Source organism: Rana temporaria, chromosome 1 (genome assembly GCF_905171775.1).
Source record: "Rana temporaria chromosome 1, aRanTem1.1, whole genome shotgun sequence".
NCBI classification, from domain to species: domain Eukaryota; kingdom Metazoa; phylum Chordata; class Amphibia; order Anura; family Ranidae; genus Rana; species Rana temporaria.
Genome location: NC_053489.1, coordinates 431,608,851 through 431,633,121, shown reverse-complemented (window position 1 = coordinate 431,633,121; position 24,271 = coordinate 431,608,851). Strand labels below are relative to the sequence as shown.

Here is a 24,271-nt window from a genome sequence, read left to right as displayed (position 1 = left end):
CTTTCTCTTGTCTTTATCACGAAGCATGACGTAAAAAACAAACGCAAAAAAACAAAACAAATTTCTTGAAAAAAAGGAATCATAAAAAACAGATCAGATGCACAACAGATAAGCCATTGCATAAAAGGAGGACTTGGTCTGAATATAAATAGACACTTTGCATTTTTAAATCAAGATTCAAAACGTTTTCCATGGAGTACAATATACATACCATTGCCTTCTTTGATATTGCCCCATCCAGAGATCATGCATTTCCACCCAGCTGGAAACTTCTGTAGAGCTGATGGAAGGCAAACAGGCTGTACAAACTTATTAAAAGTCAACGGGCTTGATAACTCCACTACAGCCACATCGAAGTCCAAGGTCAGTGGATTGAAGTGAGGATGCTGGATCACCCTTTTCAAGTTGATTTTCACAGCCATGCTATCAGCTCCATTAAGTGCTGTGGAACCCATATGGGCAGTGACGTGGTCCAGTTTTGTTCTGAAGAAACCAGTGATAGACAGAGGATTAATAATAGTGGTCTATTCACGTCATGTTTTCTGGTTCTCTAGTTTAGAAGTTAAGTTACCTGTGAACCTACCACCTACAGCAAGTGATGTACAGTTTAATTCTTAAAACGTGGTACTGTACACTTATACATGAACTGCAAGGCACAGTGTGAGGGAGAGGGGGGGAACGACATTGCCTGTGGTTTAAATCAATGCTGGGGGGTTGTTTTGAGTTTTCTGTGAACATTAAAAACAAACTAAATAGCATTTTCAGTTTGTGGTACTCAGATACAGTTAAAGGGGTTTTCCCTAAATAGCTTCCTTTACCTTAGTGTAAGGTGACCAGATTTTTTCTTTACTAGTAATGGCAACAATCAGCGACTCTCTGCCTGTCGCTGCCCGCCTCACAGCCTCTCAAGTCTTACTCTTCGGGCCCCAGCTACTACTGGATGGGGAGTGGAGGAAGGTCACTCTGCCAGGGAAGGCAAGGAGATAGGCAGGTGGCTGGCCAGGATTTGAGCCAAGGCAGAATAACATGCGAGCTAAGCTGAATGGGCATGCACCCGAAACTGAAGAAATATTCCCTCCGCTCCGACCAGCACATGATCATCAGAAAGGGGCACAGATAATGGGAAACATACAACCCCCCTATGCTAGTAGGCACGGCCGAGCGGGGGGGGGGGGTGTAATTAAATTTTTTTAATTTTAATTCTGCACTGACTTTCTTTGAAATTGCCCCTGCCCCCTATTAAATCCAATCTGGGGACAAAACCAGGGACAGACTTGGTCCGGAGACAGTGTCCTCAATCAGGGGACTGTCCCCTGAAGCTGGGGATGTCTGGTCACCCCTCCTTAGTGCAGTCCTCCTTCACTTACCTCATCCTTCGTTTTTGCTTTTAAATGTGGGCGAGCAGAAGTGTCAGGACACTCTCTACTTTGCAGATAGAGAAAGGAGCTGTGTGTTAGTGGGTGTCCTGACACTCCTTCTTGTCCCCTCCCCCTCAAGAGGCTTTCTTCACACCAGGGAGAAAGCCTTGCATTACTGTGTGTAGTTACAGACAGAAGAACAGGAAGTGAGGATTTCTCAGGAGAAATAAGGACATTTAAAAGCAAAATGGAAGGATGAGGTAAGTGAAGGAGGACTGCACTAAAGTAAAGGAAGCTATTTAGGATTTTTTTTTTTTACCTTTTCAACCCCTTCAAGTTCTGCTTTAAGGGTTGAGAGTGGACACTAATTATTTAACTCCAGGAGAGGAAGAAATGCCAATAATTTGTCATGCAATTTAAAATAAAGGATTAAAAAAAATAACTTAAAGTATTACTAAATTCACAACAGTAAAATCAGTGGGCTAGATTCACGTAGAATCGGGTAACTTTGTGCAGGCGTAACGTATCCTATTTACGTTACGCCTCCGCAACTTTTACAGGCAAGTGCCATATTCTCAAAAAAAAGTTGCGGCGGCGTAGCGTAAATAGGCCGGCGTAAGCCCGCCTAATTCAAATTGTGAAGAGGTGGGCCTGTGTTATGTAAAACAGGCTTGACCCGACGTGATTGACGTTTTTCCTGTGGAATTTCCCAGTGTGCATTGCTCCAAAGTACGCCGCAAGGATGTCATTGGTTTCGACATGAACATAAATGACGTCCAGCCCCATTCACAGACGACTTACGCAAACAAAGTAACTTTTTCAAATTTCGACGCGGAAACAACGGCCATACTTAACATTGGTACACTGCACTTACGCCACCATATAGCAGGGGTAACTATACACGGGGAAAAGCCTAATGTAAACGGCATAACTGTACTGCGTCGGTCGGGCGTACGTTCGTAAATTTGCGTATCTTTCTGATTTACATATTTCGATGCGTAAATCAGCATACACGCCCCTAGCGGTCAGCGTAAAAATGCAGTTACGATCCGACGGCGTAAGAGATTTATGCCTGTCGGATCTAATAGATATCTATGTGTAACTGATTCAAAGAATCAGGCGCATAGATACGACCGGCCGGACGCAGAGATACGACGGCGTATCTGGAGATACGCCGTCGTATCTCCTCTAAGAATCTGGCCCAGTGTGTATATGCAGTAAAGCATGCTTTTTATACTTACTGTGAAACCTAAAGAGTTAATCCTGTGCAATGTGTAAAAAGGCTGCTTGATCTTGTATGCACAGATCCTGCTCTTCTTCCACTGACTCCAGAACAGGTCCGGATCAAACAGAGTTACTGGAGTCAGGCTGCACATGCTCAGTTTTGTGTGTATTGCTAGAAAGCTTTGTTTTATTGGGAGAGTGCATGTGTTTAGCACAGGGCCAATCAGCCCTGGGTCATGCGTCCCAGCTCCTGGTAGGACAGCTTAGTGCAGTTCGAAAACTCCTCCTACAAGCTTTACCAGGAACTGATAGAAGTCACAAGACTGCTATATACTGCTGATGAGAAAAGGTATTTGCAGTTTATATTTACTTAAATAATAGCATTTGCATGTTCTGTGTACTGTGGGAGACCAGATATAATGAATGCAGATTCCTGGGTTTAGTAACAATGTAAAGTGGTTGTAAAGGCAGTTACATCTTTTTGTCAAATAACATTTTATTGTATAAATGCAGAGAAAAGTAGGTATCATACAGTATACAAGAGCATACGTCACAACATACCGGTAAACAATATTATAAGGCACATATCTGCCTTCGTGGTACGTTGTTATGAGATACCTGACACAGGTCCATTACACAGGATTAGGCAATATCTAACACATCACTAAAGAACAAATACTGTATCACATCAATACGCCTACGCATGCTGCAAAACAACAAGCAGAAAAGGGGCCTCAGGGGTACCCCCAAGAGAGAGGACAGTTACATCTTTTTATCTTTCTATGCATTAAAGTAGAACTATAGGCAAAACCTTATTTTTTTTTTGGATAGAATAAGGGTTATAACTAGGGTTGTCCCGATACCGATACTAGTATCGGTATCGGGACCGATTCCGAGTATTTGCGGGAGTACTCGTACTCCCGCAAATACCCCCGATACCAGAATAGAATACTTCCCCGCCGCCGCATCCCGCCGCTACGACGCATCCCGCCGCATTCCCCGCTTGGTTAATACGGGCGGGGAACATTACAGCATTCATTTGAATAGCTGTAGTCTTTCCCGCCCCGCCGCGTATAGACACTCCCCCTTGCTCGGATGAACTGTCCAATCCGGAGCAAGGGGGAGTGTCTAAACGCAGCGCGCAGCGAATCATTACAGCTATTCAAAGCTGTAATATTCCCCGCTGTGTACAGCTTCTGTGTGCAACGGCGGACTAAGCAGGGGGCGTCAGGCCGACACCCCCCCTCCGTGACTAAAGCATGGCGCGACCGCGGAAACAGCATGATTGATGGCACGGCATGGCAGGTAAAACACAGGGTGGGCTATTCGGGGGGGGGGGGTTTGCGAGCCGTACCCGAGTTATACCGGCCGCCCGGGACCCACCGCAATGATCCCCTTCTCCATGGCAGCGCAGCGCCGCGGCTCTGATACTATCGGCTCAGCTGTGACTGTCTCTGTCTGACAGTCACACAGCCGAGTGTGAAGCTGCGGCGCCGCCTCCCACCTCCTCCTCCGTACAAGTGCTCTGCTCTGTGGGGCGCGCTGAGTCTGAAGACAAGGGGGTGTCAGTCACTCTGCAGTCTGCACTATTGTAAAGGGGGGGGGGGTGTTCTGTATATGAGGGGATGTTCTGTATTGTGGGGGGAGGGTGTTCTGTGTGGGGGGGGGGTTCTGTATTGTGTGTGTGGGGGGGGTGTTAGTATAGGGGGGTTCTGTATATGAGGGGGGGGTTCTGTATTGTGGGGGGGTGTTAGTATAGGGGGGGGGTTCTGTATATGAGGGGGGTGTTCTGTATAGGGGGGGTTCTGTATTGTGGGGGGGTGTTCTGTATATGAGAGGGGGGTTCTGTATTGTGAGACGCCTCTGTCTGTGTGTCCCCCGCCGTGTACCGCTCCGGTCCCCGTCCATGCTCTATTCCTGTACCCAGCAGTGCTGTGCATCAGTACCCCTCCATGCTCCGCTCGTGTCCCCCGCCGTGTTCTGCTAGTGTTTCCCCCGCCGTGCTCCGCTCGTGTCCCCCGCCGCGCTCCGCATCGGTCCCCCTCCATGCTCTTCTCCAGTCCTCAGCTCCTCTCTGTGTACCGCTCTGGTCCCCGCCGTCCTCCACTCCCCTCTGTGTATCGATCCGGTCCCCCGCCGTGCTCCCCCCCCCCCCTCTGTCCTCGATCTGTCCGGATGGAGAGCGGAGGAAGGAGCCCTTTTCTGAATGAACAGTCAGTGATCACTGACTGTCCATTCATAACTGAGCATCATAACTGTGTAACGATGTCTCAGTTTATGGTTGTAGAGAAGCCGCTGTCTCCTTTACATTCATTTACAGCGCAGTTGAGCCTGCAGAGAAAGGGACTGGGGAATCTGTGTCCTTAGTCCCTTTCTCTGTCTCAAATAGGAGATATTAGGGGTCTGTTAAGACCCCTAATATCTCACCAAAGCCCCCCCAACAGAGCTGCTAAAAACAAAAAAAATAATTGTAAAAATAATAAAGTTAAATAAATAAAAAACTGACACCGCCCCCCCCCAAAGAAAGCATTGTGTGTATATATATATATATATATATATATATATATATATATATATATAGTAAAGAATATAAAAAAAAATGAATTGTAAAAAATAACTGACAGTCCAAGCGTCAGTACTGCATATTACTACCACTGTCAAAATAAAACTTAAAAAAAAGTATCGGTATTCGGTATCGGCGAGTACTTGAAAAAAAGTATCGGTACTCGTACTCAGTCCTAAAAAAGTGGTATCGGGACAACCCTAGTTATAACGCCTGTCAGTTTTTTTTTTTTTTTTTTTACCATCTGTGTCCCTTTGCAGAGATTTCCCTTCACTTCCTGTCCCATCGCCAAACAGGAAGTGAGAGGAAATCTCTGCAAAGTAAGGGAATTCATTGGGGACCCCCAGGTCACCAGAACTAGTATCCCCATTGGAAGATTCCCCCCGCCCCATTACTTTTCTGGGGACAACCCAAAATGTCAAAATGTGGGATTTTCTTTTACTTTCACTTTCAATGATAATGGTAAACAGAACAAATAGAGAGGGCGAATATCCTTAACAGGGGCAACCCACAGACAGCATTAAAAACCTGCCAGGTGGTCTAATCCCTCTCCACTCTATCAAAAACTTACAAAAAAAGTTTTGCCTTTAGTTATACTTTAAGATAAAAAAGCTTTCTGTGTGCAGCAGCCCCACTAATACTTACCTGAGCCCCATCCCGATCCAGCGATGTTGCACGAGATACTCGGCTGTCTGGGACTCTCTCCCCTCATTGGCTAAGAAAGCAGTGAAGTGCCTTTCACTCCTGCTGCTGTCAATCAAAGTCAGTGAGCCAATGAGGAGAGAAAGGGGGCGGGGCTGGGCCATGGCTCTGTATCTGAACTGAATGGACACAGAGCAGCGGAGGTAGGGGCCAGGAGCACTGACGAGGGACCCGAGTAGAGGAGGGTCTAGGCTGTTCTGTGCACCACTACACAGAGCAGGTAAGTATACCATGTTTGTAATTTTTAAACAAAAAAAAGAGCCTTTAGTATTACTTTAAGGAAAAGGAAGATCTGCCAATTACTTACCGTATATAATACATACAATGTATGTCGTTTTTTGTTACTGAAATAAGAATTACATTTTTTGACAGAAATTTATTTTCATGTGATTAACAAACACTTTGTTACACCATTTAGATGACCTAATAGATACTTGAATGTAATCACGGTACGTACTGGTTGAAACAATGAGCAGCAGAGACCAACCATCGATCTCCAATTATTGTTGCTCCGCAAAAGTGATATGGGCCCTCCTTCAGACTGGTCTGCCATGGGACTTCCCCTCTAACAGCATCAAATCCACCCACTATCTTGTTGGGTTTTGTTAGGCCAGGACGACTTCCACATTCTGCAATGAAAAAATACATCTGTAAGTAAGATAGATAGATTTTATATATACACAGTATATCAGGGACATGCAGTCGGGGAGGCAGGCCATGAACATAAAAAACAAAACAAAATAACGATCAAGCTTCGAGGGTCGTGGCTCGGCGACCTGAGGTTAGCCCAATGTTTTGTATAATGTAATGATTTTACTCTGAGTAAATAGATACCTAACATGTCACACTTTAAAATTGCTCACACTTGTGAAATGGCGCCAAACTTCATTACTTAAAAATCTCCATAGGCGACACTTACATTTTTTTCAAGTTACATGTTTAGAGTTACAGAGGAGGTCTAATTCTAGAATTATTGCTCTTGCTCTAACGTTCGCGGCGATACCTCACATGTGTGGTTTGAACGCAGTTTACATATGCTAAAACAAATCCTTATGCTGGTTAAATTAGTAAACTGTGGCCGGGATTCACATACATCAGCGCATATTTAGGCGGGCGTAGCGTATCTAATATACGCTACGCCGACGCAGCGCACAGATGCAAGCACTGGATTCACAAAGCACTCGCCCCCAAATCTACGCTGGGTTTCCTTGGCGTAAACCAGCGTAAGTGGAAGTGGGCGTGAGCCATGCTAATGAGGCGTGACCCCATGTTAATGATGGGCCGAGTGACAGACAAGTACTTAAAATGAAACTACTCCCCAAGATACGTTGAACCACTGCCTATGACGTGAATGTAACCTACGCCCAGCCCTATTCACGTACTACTACGTAAACAACGTAAAATACGACGGCTGTTCCCTGGTCCATACCTTTGCATGAGTTGCGCCTCATAGATAGGGAATAACTATACGCCGGACGTAAGCCTTACGCAAAACGGCGTATATTATGCGCCGGGTGCAACTACGTTCGTGAATTGACGTATCTCCCTCATTTGCATATTTGCAATGAGGCGGCCAGCGTAAATATGCGCCCACGATACGCCGGCGTAGGAAAGTTACGTCGTTCGGATGAAGCCTATTTTCAGGCGTATCTAGTTCTGTGGGCACGGCGCACAGATACAACGGCGCATAGTTACATTTATGCGGCGTATATCGAGATACGTCGGCGTAAGTGCTTTGTGAATCCGGACCATAGAGAACTAATAAAGGTGCTATATATAATCTATATAATCAGAGAATGGTTCAGGTTCTATTCTTTTATTATATAGATTATATATGGCACTTCCATTAGTTCTCATAGTTTACTAATTTCACCAACATAAGGACTTGTTTTAATAAAATCAGGACTGTTGGTTGGTAGTTAATGAGAATCAAATACGTAACTTTTGAATATGTAACCTGTGTGTATCTGGCTCTGATACTAGCCTCACCACACGTCCATGATATACATATATAGTTACATAGTTACAGGTGAGGTTGAAAAAAGACAACAAGTCCATCAAGTCCAACCTATGTTTGTGATTAAATGTCAGTATTACATTGTATATCCCTGTAAGTTGCGGTCGTTCAGGTGCTTATCTAATGTTTTTTTAACTATTGATGCCCCCCACTGAGACCACCGCCTGTGGAAGGGAATTCCACATCCTTGCTGCTCTTACAGTAAAGAACCCTCTACGTATTTTAACCACTTCCATACAGGGCATTTTCACCCCCTTCCTGCCCAGACCAATTTTTAGTTTTCAGCGCTGTCACACTTTGAATGACAATTGCGCGGTCGTGTGACGTGGCTCCCAAACAAAATTGACGCCCTTTTTTCCCCACAAATAGAGATTTCTTTTGGTGGTATTTGACAATTTCGAAAAAAACACAATGGCCCGGATTCAGATACCTTCGCCTATCTTTAGGCGGGCGTAGCGTATCTCAGATACACTACGCCACCGTAAGTTTGAGCAGAAAGTTGCGTATTCACATACAACTTACGCTTAAACTTACGGCGGCGCAGTGTAACTGGACCGGCGTAAGCCCGCCTAATTCAAAATAGGCTGGTTGGGGATGTGTACTATGTAAAATAGTAATGACCCCACGTTTTTGACGTTTTCAACGAACGGCGCATGCGCCGTCCGTGGACATATCCCAGTGCGCATGCTCCAAATGACGTCGGCAAATCGTCATGCTTTCGACGTGAACGTAAATTACGTCCAGCAGTATTCGCGAACGACTTATGCAAAAGACGTAAAAAATTCAAAACTCGGCGCGGGAACGACGGCCATACTTAACATTAGGTACGCCTCATATAGCAGGGGTAACTATACGCCGGAAAAAGCCGAACGCAAACAACGTTAAAAAAAAAAGCGCCGGGCGGATGTTCATTTCTGAATCGGCGTAAATACTAATTTGCATATTCCTTACGTAAAAGGGTGGGCCAATATTAAACCCTACAGACTAATGCTGTCCATACACTATATGAAAAATCATCCGAAATTCGGTCGTTCAGACAGTTCGTTCGTTTTTCGAACAGTTAATGGGCACAAAATTGATAATCGTTGGGACGTTTTTGAGCCGACAAGTTTGGAAATGTTCTGCCGAATGAACGATAAATTGAAAGGTTTATCTGTTTCCCGTCCAAACTTACTGCATTTTTTAATTTATGTCCACTGAACGATTTATCGGTCATTACATGATGGCACTGTCGTTTGCGCTCACGGCTGAATGTTCGTTTTTTGAAAGTTCGTTCGGACGATTTTTCGTATAGTGTATGGCCAGCATAAGACTGGGATGCCATTAAAGTTCATGTGCCTCAATACTTTTGCCAATATAGTGTATATCTAATCAGAAGATATTCCATGTGGCAAAAGCAGCTTTGTACCCACCCCATGAAGTTATACAACTCTCAGGCCCTGTACAGACGAGCGGACAGTCCGATGAAAACGGTCCGCCGGACTGTTTTCATCGGACATGTCCGCTGGGAGATTTCGGTCTGATGGCGGTACACACCATCAAACCGAAATCCGCGCGGACAGAGAACGCGGTGACGTAGACGACACCGACGTTCTCTATCGCGCGAGTTCAATGCTTCCACGCATGTGTCGAATCAATTCGATGCATGCGCGGGATTTCTGTCCGCTGGTTAGACGTACTAACCAGCGGACATGTCTGCTGGACAGCTTCCCAGCGGACATGTTTCTTAGCATGCTAAGAAACATTTGTCCGCTGGAAATCTGTCCGCTAGCCTGTACACACGATCGGATCTGTCCGCTGACACTGGTCGGCGGACCAGTTCAGCTGACATGTCGGGTCGTGTGTACGAGGCCTTACACAGCTTCATAATTCAGGGTGTTGTGACACATGCTATAATACTCGCCAGAAATAAAGCACAGCACCATAGCGTAATCCCGTACGCAAAAGTTTATTGCAGACCTTTCCCTACCTTCAGTAAATCAACCCCACCTTTACATACAATCTGAAGCACTTTTACATGGCACATGACAGTATTTTTTTAAATTACCTTGAGGTTTAGATGTGCTGAGAGGCTTCTGGGTTGGTTTTGCTGGCAGGGTGCTACTACCTGGCTTAGATTTGGTGGTTGAATGCTTAGTCATGGGTCGAGCAGTGGTAGCTTTGGGGTTGGTTGTCCTTTTTATACTGCTGGTGGTTGTAACAAAGCTTGTATGCGTTTCCATTGGTGTAGGTGCTGAGATTACTCCCTGAATCCAATTTCGAACTTTGCTGACCCTCACATAGACCCCCGGTCTTCTGGCTTCAGCGCAACCCACTCCCCAGCTCACAATGCCTGCCAAAAAGAATTTGCCAGTTGGCTCCTCACAGACTAGAGGACCCCCTGAATCACCCTGCAATAAGAAAATACTGTAATTAATTGGTACATCTTTAGTAATACAAGAAGAATGTTGGATTTCCGTTAGCCTCTGGGGGATTCTGCATCGAGTAACAGTCTAGTCTAGTCCTATTCCTCTTTGTATGCCCCCTGGTGATCTCACTCTCCCAACCTCCTCCTCTCTACTGCCTAATGCTATCTGCTGCTGGCACATCCCAGTGACCTGTCTCCAGGTTTCTCCCTGCACAACCCCCCTGTCCTGGCACACATATACCAGTTGCTCTGGGTCTTCACAATATTGTACACACACATAACCTGCCTTCATCATCACAGCTCTCCTGCAAAATAATACCACTTCTCTGCACACCCTCAAACCCACTACCTTTGGTCTTGGCTCCACTGCACACTGCTTCAGCTCCTCTGCACACACACACACACACACACACACTTGCTTCCTCGCACACTGCTGCCAGCTCCTGCACATATGCATTGCCCCCACCCCGGGTCCATGTTCCCCTCTGATTCCTCTGCACCTCACAGGCCACCATACATCTCTATCCAACTGCCTCACTAACCCTTTCCCCACTCCCTTCCAGACATTTCCCAGCTTCCTCACCTGCCTTTGACAGACATATCTTCCGGCCTGTCACCTTTCTATGATCAGCACCCTACTGTCTCACTTTGCCATACCTACCCTTCCCCCCAACAGACATTTTTCCCCCGGCTGTTTTACCTCCCATCACTCCCAGTGCCAAATTATGCCCCTGACACTTCATTCCACCCCTGAAGTGGGCAGTGGCTTTAGAGGTAGGGTTGGGAAGCTGCCAGAGAAAAGGTTCTTGACAGAGGCTGCCACAAGTTACTGCAGATGGAACAATGGAAGGACAGACACAGCCAACACAAAAAAACGTAATGCCACCCAACCTTCATGCACTAAATGATTCATGTAAGTTCAAAGATGCACCACCAGCTTTTAGCCCACAACAGACACAATTTCCACTATCGCCATACCATGGCCCCTGCAATTACCACTCTAAAGTCCCTCCACAGTCCTTCATATCAAGTCTACAGATGAGCAGCAACTTTTTGGGAACTTTCACAGCATAAATGTGGACTACACGTTCAACACAAATTTTGACAAAATATTTGTCTTAATTTTCTTATAGCAATCTGCATACTGTCATACCCTCCACAATTCTCTCCTGAACATACTGGCTACTGTCATACTCTCTGCACTACTCTCCTGTACATACTTCCCTGTCATGCCCTCTGCACTCCTCTCCTGCGCATACTGCCCATCATCGGACCTGTTACACTCATGCTCTGCAAATACTGCCCAGCATTATATCCTCTGCACTTGTCTCCTGCACTCACTGCCCCCAGTCCTACACTACACATTGCTCTCTTGCACATACTGTCCGCTGTCATACCATCGACACTGTTCTTCCACTCATACTGCCCACTCCCATACCATCTGCACATCCTCTCCTACACATATTGCGCATTGTTATATAGTACCCTCTACACTTCTTTCCTGCACATACTGTCTGCCACTATACGCTCCACACTTCACTCCTGTACATACTGCTCAAGTCATATCCTCCACACTTCTCTCCTGCACACAGCCTGCTGTCAGACTCTCCTCACGCTACCCATGTGCATGCTTTCCACTGTCATATGCTTTACAATTTTATTATGCACCTACTGCCCCCATCATACCCTCTACTGTCATATCCTTCACAGACGTTCCCCTGTCAAACAATCTACATTTCTCTCTTGCACATACTGCCTGCTTTCATACTGTCTGCACTCCTTTCCTGTACAAATTGCCCCTTTCATACCCTGTGTACTCCTCTCCACCTCATATCACCCATGACCATAACCTCTGCAATCCTCTCCTAAATATCCTGGCCACTGTCATACCCCTTGTCCTCCTTTCCTCCACATATGGGCTTCTGTCATACCCTCTGTGGTTTTCTCCTTCATATATTGCCTAATGTCATACCCTCTGAACCCCTTTCCTACACATTGGCCAGTGTCATACCCTTTGATTATTTTTTGTAATATGCCCAAACTTGCCAGTTCTGGAACAGGCATACTTTTCTACTTCATATTAAATGGCAAAAAATGTAAACTATTAGGAGGGCTTCATATTTATACATAAAAATGTTATTTTAAAAAAATGCATACAGTTTTTCTCTCTCAAATGAAACATATATACTGGGCCAGATTCTCAAAGAAGCGCCTATCTTTAGGCGGACGTAGCGTATCTCAGATACACTACGCCGCCGTAACTTAGAGCGGCAGGTCCCGTATTCAGAAACAACTTGTGCTCTAAGTTACGGCGGCAAAGTGTAAATGGGCCAGCGTAAGCCCGCCTAATTTAAACTAGGCTGGTAGGGGGGCGTGTTGTATGTAAATGATTTGTGACCCCAGGTAAATGACGCGCTTTACGAATGGCATATGCGCGCGCATGCTCAGTATCACATCGAATTTTCAAAGTAAATTACACCCGCTCAATGCTTAGTCGACGTGAACGTAACCTACGCCCACAATATGACGCTGTTCGGACGTTTCCGACGTCCATACCTAACATGACTTACCCCTGCTTTATGAGGGGTAACTTTACGCCGGTCAGACGCCTTACGTAAACGACGTATCTTGATACGCCGGGCGCACGTACGTTCGTGAATCGGCGTATCTAGCTCATTTGCATATTCGACGCGGAAATTAACAGAAGCGCCACCTAGCGGCCAGCGTAAATATGCACCCCAAGATACGACGGCGTAGGAGACTTATGCCGCTCGTATCTTGGCCAAATCTATGCGTAACTGATTCTATGAATCAGGCACATAGATACGACGGCGCTCATTCGGACATACGACGGCGTATCTGGAGATACGCCGACGTATGTCCTTTTAGAATCTGGCCCACTGTCTATTCTGTTACTTGTTGGGCAAGGACTTATATGATCAGATTTGTCCTTCATCTTTGCAACTGCTTTGCACCCAATCCCCATATAACATTGTATCTGTTTTCAATGCTGATTGACTTTGAAAGTATCTTTAGGTACACACTAACCAGGTAGGATTCCTGCCTCATAGGCAAGCTGTGGACCAAGTGTGTCAGGCAAAAGACCTTATTTCAATATTAAGGGATTGGGGAGGGGTCAGACATGGGATGCTTCTATCCCATGAGATACGTAAGGCATCGCACTCCCTCTTGTAGCCTTATCTTTTTAGGATGCTGGAAAGATGGAATTTTGGTCCTAAATGTATCGCCTCAATTCATTCCCTTTATAGCAACCCTACGGCACAGATATTGTTAAGAGGCCATAGGTCGGATCCTTTTACTATCTCCTCTGGCACTCGCCAGGGATCAGGAGTGGAGACCGCAATCACAAATGTGCACTTTTTGTGGACGATTTGTTATTATTTTATAACATCCCCACATACCAATCTGACAAATTTATTCTCTCTATTGGACCATTTTGGCAGGATTTCAGGCCTATTGGTCAACTGCTCCAAATCAGAGGCCATGAGTGTTAACATACCGAACACAATGCAAAGAGGCCTTCAGGCACAATACCCCTTCCTGTTGCAGACAGCATCACTTTCTTATCTCGGGATTAAATTGATCCCCCAGATCTCATCGCTCTATAAAGCAAACTACCCTGCGATGTTTCAGAAAATTGTTGGAGAACGTTCGGACATGGTCCGATGCTACCCTATCCTGGATGGGCAGGATCGCATCCGTAAAGATGATAGTATTATCTAAAATACTATATTACTTTAGAACCCTACCTATAACGGTTCCGATAAAGGCAATAAGGCAGTTTCAAACAAAAATCTTCAATTGTATTTGGGGCGCTAAGGGCAGCAGGCTGGCTCGGACCACAATGTTTGCACCCAAGCACCTGGGTGGCCAGATTTTCAGAAATACTACATTGCAGTCCAACTGACACAGCTGTGTCAATTACACAACAATCATTATAGACTGGGTTGGGTGTCTATAGAGGCCCAGGCCTGTTCCCCATTGCCAATAGACTTGGTGCTCTGGATCCCTTCAAAACATAGAAAGGCTATCTTCTGTCCCACACTTTCCCATACTGTCAGTTTAATGGGACTCAACTTGCAGAACATGGCCCCTGGGCTCCCCCCACTCCCCTGTAGTGCCCCTCTTTAACAATCCTCAATTTCCACCAGGTTTGACGCCCACCCTCTTTCGTTTGTGGATGGGCAAGGGACTCCAGCGCATAGGGCACTATTTTGACCATAGAGGTATACGGCCCTCTTCGTATTTTGTGCAGGATTTGAAGATGCCCCCCGTTGAGAGCTTCTGCTTAAAACAAATATGACACTTCTTAGGTTCTTTACAAAGGAACGGTTCCGATCTTACAGTACGAACACATTTCGAAAGCAGATGCATACAGGAGACTTTTCAGAGGGGTTGTATCTCCATGTTGTATAAATCCTTTGTTTCCCCCTCGTCCAAACTTCCTTATCAAATGGCTTGGGCGAGGGATCTGGGTTTTGCCCTGGAGGTGGAGGACTGGTGATCCTGGACTGCACACATTCATAAGGGTATAATGAATGTTGCCCTGATTGAAGCAGGATATAAGGTGATTGCACAATGGTACATTGTGCCAAAACGCCTCTCTAAAATGTATCCGGATTCATCCCCCTCCTGCTTTTGGGGCTGTGATTAGGTTGGCTTTGCCCTCCATATATGGTGTCCTAAGATCTGTAATTTGTGGATAAGTATTCATTTCTTAATTCATTCAGTCACTATTGTTAACATTGCTAAAGACCCTCACAGCCTTGCCTAATGAACCTGTGGAGAATATCCCAAGATACACACAGACTCAAATTTCTTATATGTTTTTGGCAGACAAAATATCCTTTTGGAAAAGTCCAGTGATTGACTTAGCTTTAATGAAGCTAAAACTAACCTGGATCATGCTCCATGAAAAACTAATCAGTGTTCTACGAGACAAACAACCCTCGTTTGAAAAGGTGTGGACACCTTGGTTTTCTTACCTGCGGGTGCTGGACACTTGGGATTAACAATGGACCGGTGCTGGGTTGGACTCCTGGACAGGCGTGGTTTCACTTCTTTGTTCTCTTTTCTGACTCACTTCCTTATCTTTTTCTAACTTGCTTCTTCAATTCCTTTACTCGGGTGCAAGATGGGCCCCCTGGTCGGACCTGCTGTCTCGACTTTGGGGTTCCCGTCTAGGTTTTGTATGTAACAATGTCCCTCAAAAGATATGTCGCTGTTACACTTGATTTTTCTAAGTATACAATAATTATATATATATATTTTTTGGGGAAGATAAATAAGGCCAGTGTTGGATGACATAATGGTCACTATGGTTGTAATAATTCCATTATTATGCCTATAGGTTGCCTAGGTGGATGGGTGTTGTCCTGCGGGACCCCGAATGTACAAACTCGGCCTGGTGTAAGGCCCATGGGTTGTTTGACCTATAAGTGGCATATAAAAGAATATGTTTCTCAATAATAGTTTTCTTACAAGTTGACCACAGTGTTAATTTTGGCAGCAATTTTTGATTTAGTTTTAGTCTTAGTCTTAGGACTAAACTGGCATTTTAGTTTTAGTCCCATTTTAGTTGTCTGCAATTGTTTTAGTATTAGTCGTATTTAGTCAACTAAATCTCCAGTACATTTTAGTCGACTAAAATAATTTTAGTCCATTAAAATAATTTTAGTCCATTAAAATAATTTTAGTCCAATAAAACTCATTTTATTCATCTAAAATCTAATGGGTGTAGTTAAATTGTAATGCATTATTTAAGGATTTCTCTACAATTTCCAAACTCATATACTTCTGGAGTAAAAGTATTGTGGTATGAACATGCACTACAGACTAGTGTTAATTTTGACATCAAATTTCAATTTAGTTTTAGTCTTAGTCATTGCTCTCGATAGTCATTGCTCTTAAAACATGCTCGATGACTTCTTGTTTACTGTTTATGTCGTCATAGCCATTTTGCACTCTTTTGTATTAAATTACAATGTTTAACTTTAATTCTGAAAAATTTAATAAACAGATTGAAACAGAAAGTATCTATAAAAGGAGATCCCTATTGGAGATCAATGGCAAGTCATCAATAAAAAGTTACTTGTAAAATTACCCTATAACATTGAGCCATTATTTATTTGTAATAAGTAGATAGACCTGCGTATATTTAAGACATAAAGAATAATTATTTCTAAATATTAAATTAAATATTAACATGATTAATTTTCAGAAATAAATGTGCAAATCTTTACTTGCATGTTCGTAATTACAATTCAAAGCATTTATTATGTTCAAAATTGCCATTTTTCATTCCCAATTATCTGAAAGGATATGATGACATGTCTCAGGCTTGTTTTTTTTGTTTCCAATGTTCACGGCCCATTGCACATAGGGATCAGCGCTCCAGAGCAGCCCCTGCTTGTCATACAGTACCATTCACACCTATTCCTGGAGCCACTGGCTGGCTATACAAACAGCTTTTTGTGCTTCTACGACAACTGTGATTCTCAAATATCCCTAGCTCTTTGTCTTCACTCTCATACCATTCTCAAACCTTTTGCATTGATTCACATACAATAATCTTAAAAAGAAATTTCAGACCCAAATAAAACCACATGGCAAATTTAAAATAATTTGTCTACACAACTTTTAAATTGGTAAATTATTTTAAATGCATCACGTGGCCAGACTTGGTGTGTGCAGGAGTTGAGTGTGGAAGGTATGGTGAGATAAATAAGTGCAGTAGGGGAGTGGGAGGGTATGACAACCAGCACAACAGTTTGTAACAATACCCCCCCCCCCAGCAGGAACTGCTGAGAATTATGGTCTGTCTATCACCCTGCTCAGCCCTGCATTCATTATCTGGCACTCTGAGACATAAAACAGTCAGTGAGGGGTATAACTTAGATGGGGATGGGAAATATGGGATGCCCAGTGTGAATAAACAGCAATAGTTGTCTTTGACAACTATGTTCACTCCCTGTACATACTCCTTCAGCTTCCTCCTGCACAAACTTGCTTGAAGCTCATTACTCCTCACTCCACCAGCACATCACTTGCTGCAGACTGTTACTTCTAGCCACCTCCAGCACATCACTTGGTTCCTCAGGGAGAGCTAGCACTATTTGTTGGTTAGGCCTGACACTGACTCAGCCAGACCTCAGCAAATGCCCTTTACAGGCTGGGACCGTGGGCCCCACAGGTGTAGCAGAAAAGTCCTTATGCTAGTTGCCATAACTATGGCTACTGATCCTAATAAGCCCTCTTCAGGCCCTGCCAGCCCTCCTGGCTGCAGCTGCCTCTTTTAACTGCCCCTTCCAACACAGTCCACACTTCTGGTTCTGCCCCATCTCAGACTGCAAGCTCCAAGTCCTCTCAGGCATGCCTCCCCAGTCCTCCTGACTGTGCCTCGTATACCAGCCCTCCTGGCGGCAACCAGTTGTCCTCCCTGGAGTCTCTTAGCAGTGCTCCCACCCGCTGTCCTCTCCTTGCTCTCTCTTGTGCCTCCGGTCCAGGACCTCTTAATGCGTTCCTGAAGGTGGTCTGGACTGCAACCGAGCCTAGGCCCAAGGTCACCCCTTCAGACTGGGGAGCTCCCTCAAAGACCCCGACAGCCTCCACACTCTCTCACTCCAGCTCTTACACCCAGCAACTCCTCCCCAGCTGGGCTGACTCTGGGTATTTAAGCAGGCCTGCCCCCTGGAAATTCAGGTTGGAGATTTGTCAGGGCTCCCCAAAACACCCCAGGCAGCTCCACCTCTCCTCTCCTCCTCTCTTTCCAGACCTTTCTAGAAAACTCTGGAAAGAAGAGGGAGGTCTCAGTGATGATGTCTGTGAGTCACCAGTGGCTACCCTGAGCCACTACTAGCCCAGATTAGATCAGAACAAAACAAACAGGCCTGACTGCCAGCCAGGCCTGTTTAAATTTACCTGTCCTAACAAAAATCCTACCTCTAGCACCGTCCTACCTAGAGGGTGCTACAGTTTATCTTTTGACTCAAAAATGGTGAATACTTTTCTTTTTTATAATTAGCAACAACATGTTGAAAGTATATGGTCATAACCATACAGAGAGATGACAGAAGAGAGGAAGTGCTCCCCATTATGCATTTAAGCACCCATTCAAAAAACTGACTAATTTTAAAGTAGTATGGTACAATATCTGAAGAGCTATACTCACCTATATCACCAAATGAATACAGCAGCTACAATTCATAGACTTCATATGGTTCAGTTCAAAGGGTGAATTATGTAGCTATATAGTTAAATATAATTTAATATTCATATATCAAAGTCTGCATCACTAGAAACCTCCACATCACACTACACCGATCAGTCATAACTTTATGACAACCAACCTAATATTAAGTAGAGCCCCTTTTTCCCGCCAAAACAGCCCTAACCCATCAAGGCATTGACACCACTAGACCTCTGAAGCCATGAATAAGTCATGTGTCCAGTGACGATACGCGTGGGGGAGGAGCCTAAGTGACGCGATTGATGGGAGAATCGTCCCAGTGAGGAGATCGCAAAGCACTGAGCGGCGTTTGACTCTACAGCTGAGCCTGTTTGACTTGAAGTGTATCGTGAGTGCAATCGCTGTATTGCAATATTCATTTATCTTTCTCAAAACGTTATTTGCACCATATTTGGTTTCTTTTTTCTCCCTTTATGAGCGGTATTGTGCTGAAGGCAAAGGAAACCTAGGGGGTGAAGTCTACACGCATTGAATTGTCTGCTGCAGGATTCCTTATCACAGGATTGTTTTGTCTTTTTTCCACAGTGATTGTGCAGTGTGTTTTTTCCATGAAAGTTTTATGCTGATCCTTTCACGGGACTGTTATATGATTTGGCACTAGCACTTCACAATTTTTTTCAATTATATTCATCATATTAATGTTTAATTGCACTTTGATGCCCCTTTATTCATTTGGGGATCTCTTATGCACTATTGTATGTTTATAACAAGTTAATATTAGCGCAGCACCTATTTTCTTCATTTTTCACATTTGGTTTTGTACACCTTTGTGTTTGCAGCTATATTATTTATTTATTTGTTGTATTTTTTTCTTGAATTATTTACTAGTAGCGCTGTAGTACCACTTTGACTTGAAGCTATGTGGTATCTGACACCAAGCCATCAACAGCAGATTCTTTAAGTCTTGTAAGCTGTAATGCACATCCTACAGATGTTCGATGCTTTGAGATCTGGGGGATTTTGAGGCCAAGTCAGCCAAGTCAACCCTCAAAGTTGTTGTTGTGTTCCTCAAACCAGTCTTGAACTGTTTTTCCAATGTGGCAGTGTGCATTTTCCATTGCTATCAGAGAATATCATTTCAATGAAAGAGTGTACTTGGTCAGCAACAATGTTTAGGTAGTTGGTATGTATCAAGTAACATCCAATAAATAGTAGGACCCAAGGTTTCCAAGCAGACAGTTCTTCAAAGCATCACACAAAGCATATTTGATGGGATAGGTGAGTATTTCGCTTTAGATATTATATCATATTTTAGGTTAATATTACTTTACTCATTAACTGGAGCTGCTTGGGCAAATAGAGTCACTATTTTGTGTTTTAATTTTCACAAATATGGATATCTATTATTTTGATTAATAGACAATTGAACGTAGAGGAGGTATTTTTATTAGTAAAGCTCATTAGAGGATTTGATGATTTAGATAATTTGTTTTAACAGTTGGTTGCCACCACCCGATATGGCTAAATATTATTGCAAGAGAACAACTATCCAGCATTTGAAGAAAATGTACACAGATTGAAGAGTCTAGTAAACAATCAGAAGTAATTAAGAAAACATGGAATATGTGGGAGTGTGCTACATGCAGAGTTCAGGAATATGCAATGTGCAGACTTGTAGGGTTCAGGAGAGCACTGCGTAAATAGTGTGAAGATCAGGAGTGTGTTATGTACTAGTCCCACTCAGTCCTTTTTTCAAGTAAGCTCGGAAGGAGTGGGATGGGGTCACTTTCTTAATCTATGAGCGGCTGAGGGGAATACCCCCTGTTTTGGGGGTATTGATACATTACTCTTGGGTCTTACCCCTGTAACCCCTTTCCACTGCTCCAGTCCTATCTGAATGCTGTACTTGGGTACAGGTGTACTCCTTATTAGGGGGTGTGCATGGTGATGAGTGGGATGTAAGCAGCTTCTACTGTTGCCCTTTTAATTGTTGAGAGGTGGAAGTGTTTATGTGTTTTTCTGTAATAAAATGATAACTGATTAATAAAGCTGTGTTTGTTAATATACAAACAGAAAGGTGCAGCACTTTAAACAGGGGAATACCAACAGGCAGGATGGAGTCCACAGGTGGGCTCAGGCTGCTGTGTCCTCCAGACAACACCCAAATAGGTAGACAAAATAGAAAAATAGCCAGCAACTCCAATCTATAAGAATAATTTATATTTTTTGTGTTTGTTAATACTGCTTGATCGTTTATGTAACCACCGTTCTGGTTCCTTTCACCTGGCGTTTTGCATATGCGTGATTGGGTTACATGGGTCACACGGATATATGCTGGTGAGTCAGTGGACACAAGCTTTGGGTACGTTTCTTTACTATTACCTTACCTCAGAACCAAGTACTCCACAGGAGAGGTCCCTGTGCTTTTATACATTTTTTTTTTTTTTTTAATACTGTTTGATGCATCTACTGTATGTGTCTCCTTCCTCTCCTAAGCAGTTACCCAGTAGGTTGTGTGTGAATAGCAGACTTTGGAGAACATTCACCTGATCCAGCAATTTATGGTTAGATCAGATAATGAACATAGGTATCTCCAGCAATATATCCAAGGTTTTTGTCTGAACCAGTTGAAAAATTGCATGTGCACAGTCGAAGAAACATTTTGACATTGTGATTTCTAAATGGAAAAATGCCAGTGAAAGGGATGAAAACATTTTCCTTTTTTTTTAGAAAATATTGAAGCTGAAATTTAGCCACGCATAGTTGTACAGGCTTCATTACTGTACTGAAATCGCTTACTCTGGTTTTACTGCACACTTTGAGCTTGTCACATTTCCTGGCTGGAAGACCTTCTAACAGTATTTAGCCCCTTCTTTCCCAGCCAAACTATCCTTGGGGCCCATCTTATTGATTAACTCTGTCTTAATAATTTCAATCATGGAGGCTCAGCATCACATTTGTGTGTTACTTAGGGCATATGGCAGTTTTTTTTTTTTTTGTTAAGAAACTATGTGCAGCACCCTTCTCACCAATCATGATCTGCAACATCACTGGGTCTTACATTTTTTTTTCATTAGCATGTTAATAAAAAAGGAAGAGATGAATCACGGAATGCAAAGCAACATAAGCAGAACAAACTTCAGCTTTAAATTCCAAATAATGGATCATTTACCTGACATGAGTCAATCTTGCCTTCAAGGTAACCTGCACACACCATTCTGTCTGTTACCACATTGCTGTATAAACTGTTGCAGAGAGACTGATCCATGAGGGCCACTGTAGCTTTCTGTAGAACTTCAGGTTTTATTACTGAAAGAAAAGAAGATGAATATTAAAGGGGTTGTAAAGGTTTATTTTCTAAATTGGTTCCTTTAAGCTAGTGCATTGTTGGTTCACTAAACTTTTCCTTTGATTTCCCTTCTAAATGTTTTTTTCTTTGTTTTCTTTGTCTGAATTTCTCACTTCATGTTCCTCCTCAGTAAGGTGTTCAGTAAGCTGTTCTGGCTGACTAAACACTGCTCGGATGATGGTGGAAAGCTTACTGAGGAGAAACAGGAAGTGAGAAATTCAGACAAAGAAAAAAAACAATTAGAAGGGAAATTGAAGAAAAAGGTAAGTGAACCAACAATGCACTAGCTTAAAGGAACCTATTTAGAAAATAAAAAACAAACCTTTACAACCCCTTTAAGGCCGAACTGAACTTTTAGTTTAAATCAGCTGAGTGCATCCCATGTCCAAAAAGCCTGCCAACACCAGCATGCTGCAGAGAACGACCTTTACTGTCTTGGAAAAAGTAGAGGTCTGGTGCACTTACATTGCTCTCCTCCTCAGCTGTTTTGCCCAGTTACCCACCCACTCCACTGTCCCACATCCTTACGTATCACAACATGTCAAACCCCGATCAGTGCCTCCCTATGATCTGTTGGAGAAATGGCTGAGACTACCAACTGACGTGCATACAACTTCCATGCCAGCTCCTCATGAATCCCAAAACCTCACCTCTCAGTGACACTACCCCCTGAACCCTGCAGTTCACATCCCCGGTTACTGAATGATTTCCACATTTCACACTCTGATGGCGCTTTCCTCTGTCCCTGCTAGTCATATACCCAGCTCCCGAACAATTTCTATGACTCATCTCCCAATGGCACCTCCCGATGGTACCTCCCCAGGTCCCTGCAGCTCACATGCCATCCACCTCCATTGTTCACCTGCCTGCAGCTCACTTAGCTTTAATAAAATTCAAAGGAGCAGTATAGAAAAACTTTCTCAAACAAACAATTTTCTAACAGTAAATGTGTTTTTAGTTTAGATTTTTAAGTATTTTGAAATTATAATTAGAATGTATGGATGTATGGCCACCTCACACTCCCCTCCTCCCCATCCTTGCATGATGATTTTATGCCTCCGAGCTGACCAACACCCCTTCCCAGCTGCCTCATGCCCCCTACTGCTAGAGACAGACTTCCTTCTCAGACTGACTCACATGCCCCCCCACAGACACACACCGTTTTCCTGCCTCTGCACCCTCAATGACACACACACTTTGACCCCCTGACCACCTTACCACTCATACACTTAACCTCAACCACTCCACCGCCACCTGTCCCCCCTATACATTTCAATCCCCTACCACCTCACTATCCGCTGTTGACAGACATTTATCTGTGGCCTCTTCTATCTCCATTGACAGACATCCATCTCCATTTGCCTCACGCACCTTGCTAACTGACATCCCTCCCCAGCCAGCTCACACACCCCGCTGGCAGACAACCCTCCCAAGCGACCTCATGCACCCGGCTAACAGAAATTCCTCCCAAGCCACCTTACGCACCCTGTTAACGGACATTCCACCCCAGCCACCTCATGTACCCCTCTGACTGACATCCCTCTCCAGCCACATCACGCACCCCCCCTGACTGACATCTCTCCCTAGCCACCTTATGCATCTTGCTTACTGACAAAACGATTAGCTGCCTCACACACCCATTGCCTGCAGACACACAATGAAACACACATTCCTCCTGGCCACATCAACCAAACCAACAGTAGCTGCAGATATATCAAAAGAACGACAGAGGGAGCCTACAGAGAAACGCTTGATGAAACCCTGCCTTGCCTGTCGCCTAACCTTTCTGCACTAAATTTGTAAAAAGTGTAAGTACCCAGCTTGTCCCTGCTTCTATCCCATGCTAGACACTGCACAATATGCATCATTGCCTCTCCAGAATCCCTGTTGTCTGCTCTCTGCAAACTAAATTTCACAGCAATTGCATTTTACAGTAAAATTGCTGATTTAACGTTCACAAAAATTCCCCCTATTTCATACTCATCACAGTCCTCTCCTGCACATACTGTCTACCTCTATACCTACCACACTTCTGTCTTGTACATACTGATTGCCATCATACCCTCCACACTTCTGTCCTGCACATACTGCTTGCCATCATACCCTCCACACTTCTGTCCTGCACATACTACTTGCCATCATACCCTCCAGACTTCTGTCCTGCACATACTGCTTGCAATCATTCCCTCCACACCTCTGTCCTGCACATACTGCTTGCCATCATACCCTCCACACTTCTGTCCCCCACATACTGCTTGCCATCATACCTTCCACATGTCTGTCCTGCACATACTGCTTGCCATCATACCCTCCAAACGTCTGTCCTGCACATACTGGTTATTGACCTTAGAACTATCTGGTTGTTCTAGGGTCAATAACCAGTATGTGCAGGACAATGATGACCTGGTTATTGACCTTATAACTATCTTAATTGAAGAAACA

At 44.1% G+C, this 24,271-nt stretch overlaps 1 protein-coding gene across 1 annotated transcript in view; it reads right to left on the bottom strand.

Annotated features, from left to right (window-relative positions):
- Positions 1 to 24,271, bottom strand: part of TMPRSS9 (transmembrane serine protease 9) — a 184,598-nt gene that overhangs the window by 23,513 nt on the left and 136,814 nt on the right. The window contains exons 11-14 of the mRNA XM_040325655.1: positions 21,653 to 21,789; positions 9,912 to 10,254; positions 6,305 to 6,476; positions 212 to 483 (exon numbers count right to left, since the gene is read on the bottom strand). Coding sequence (XP_040181589.1) covers positions 212 to 483; positions 6,305 to 6,476; positions 9,912 to 10,254; positions 21,653 to 21,789 — 924 coding nt within the window. The remainder of the gene's footprint in view (positions 1 to 211; positions 484 to 6,304; positions 6,477 to 9,911; positions 10,255 to 21,652; positions 21,790 to 24,271) is intronic.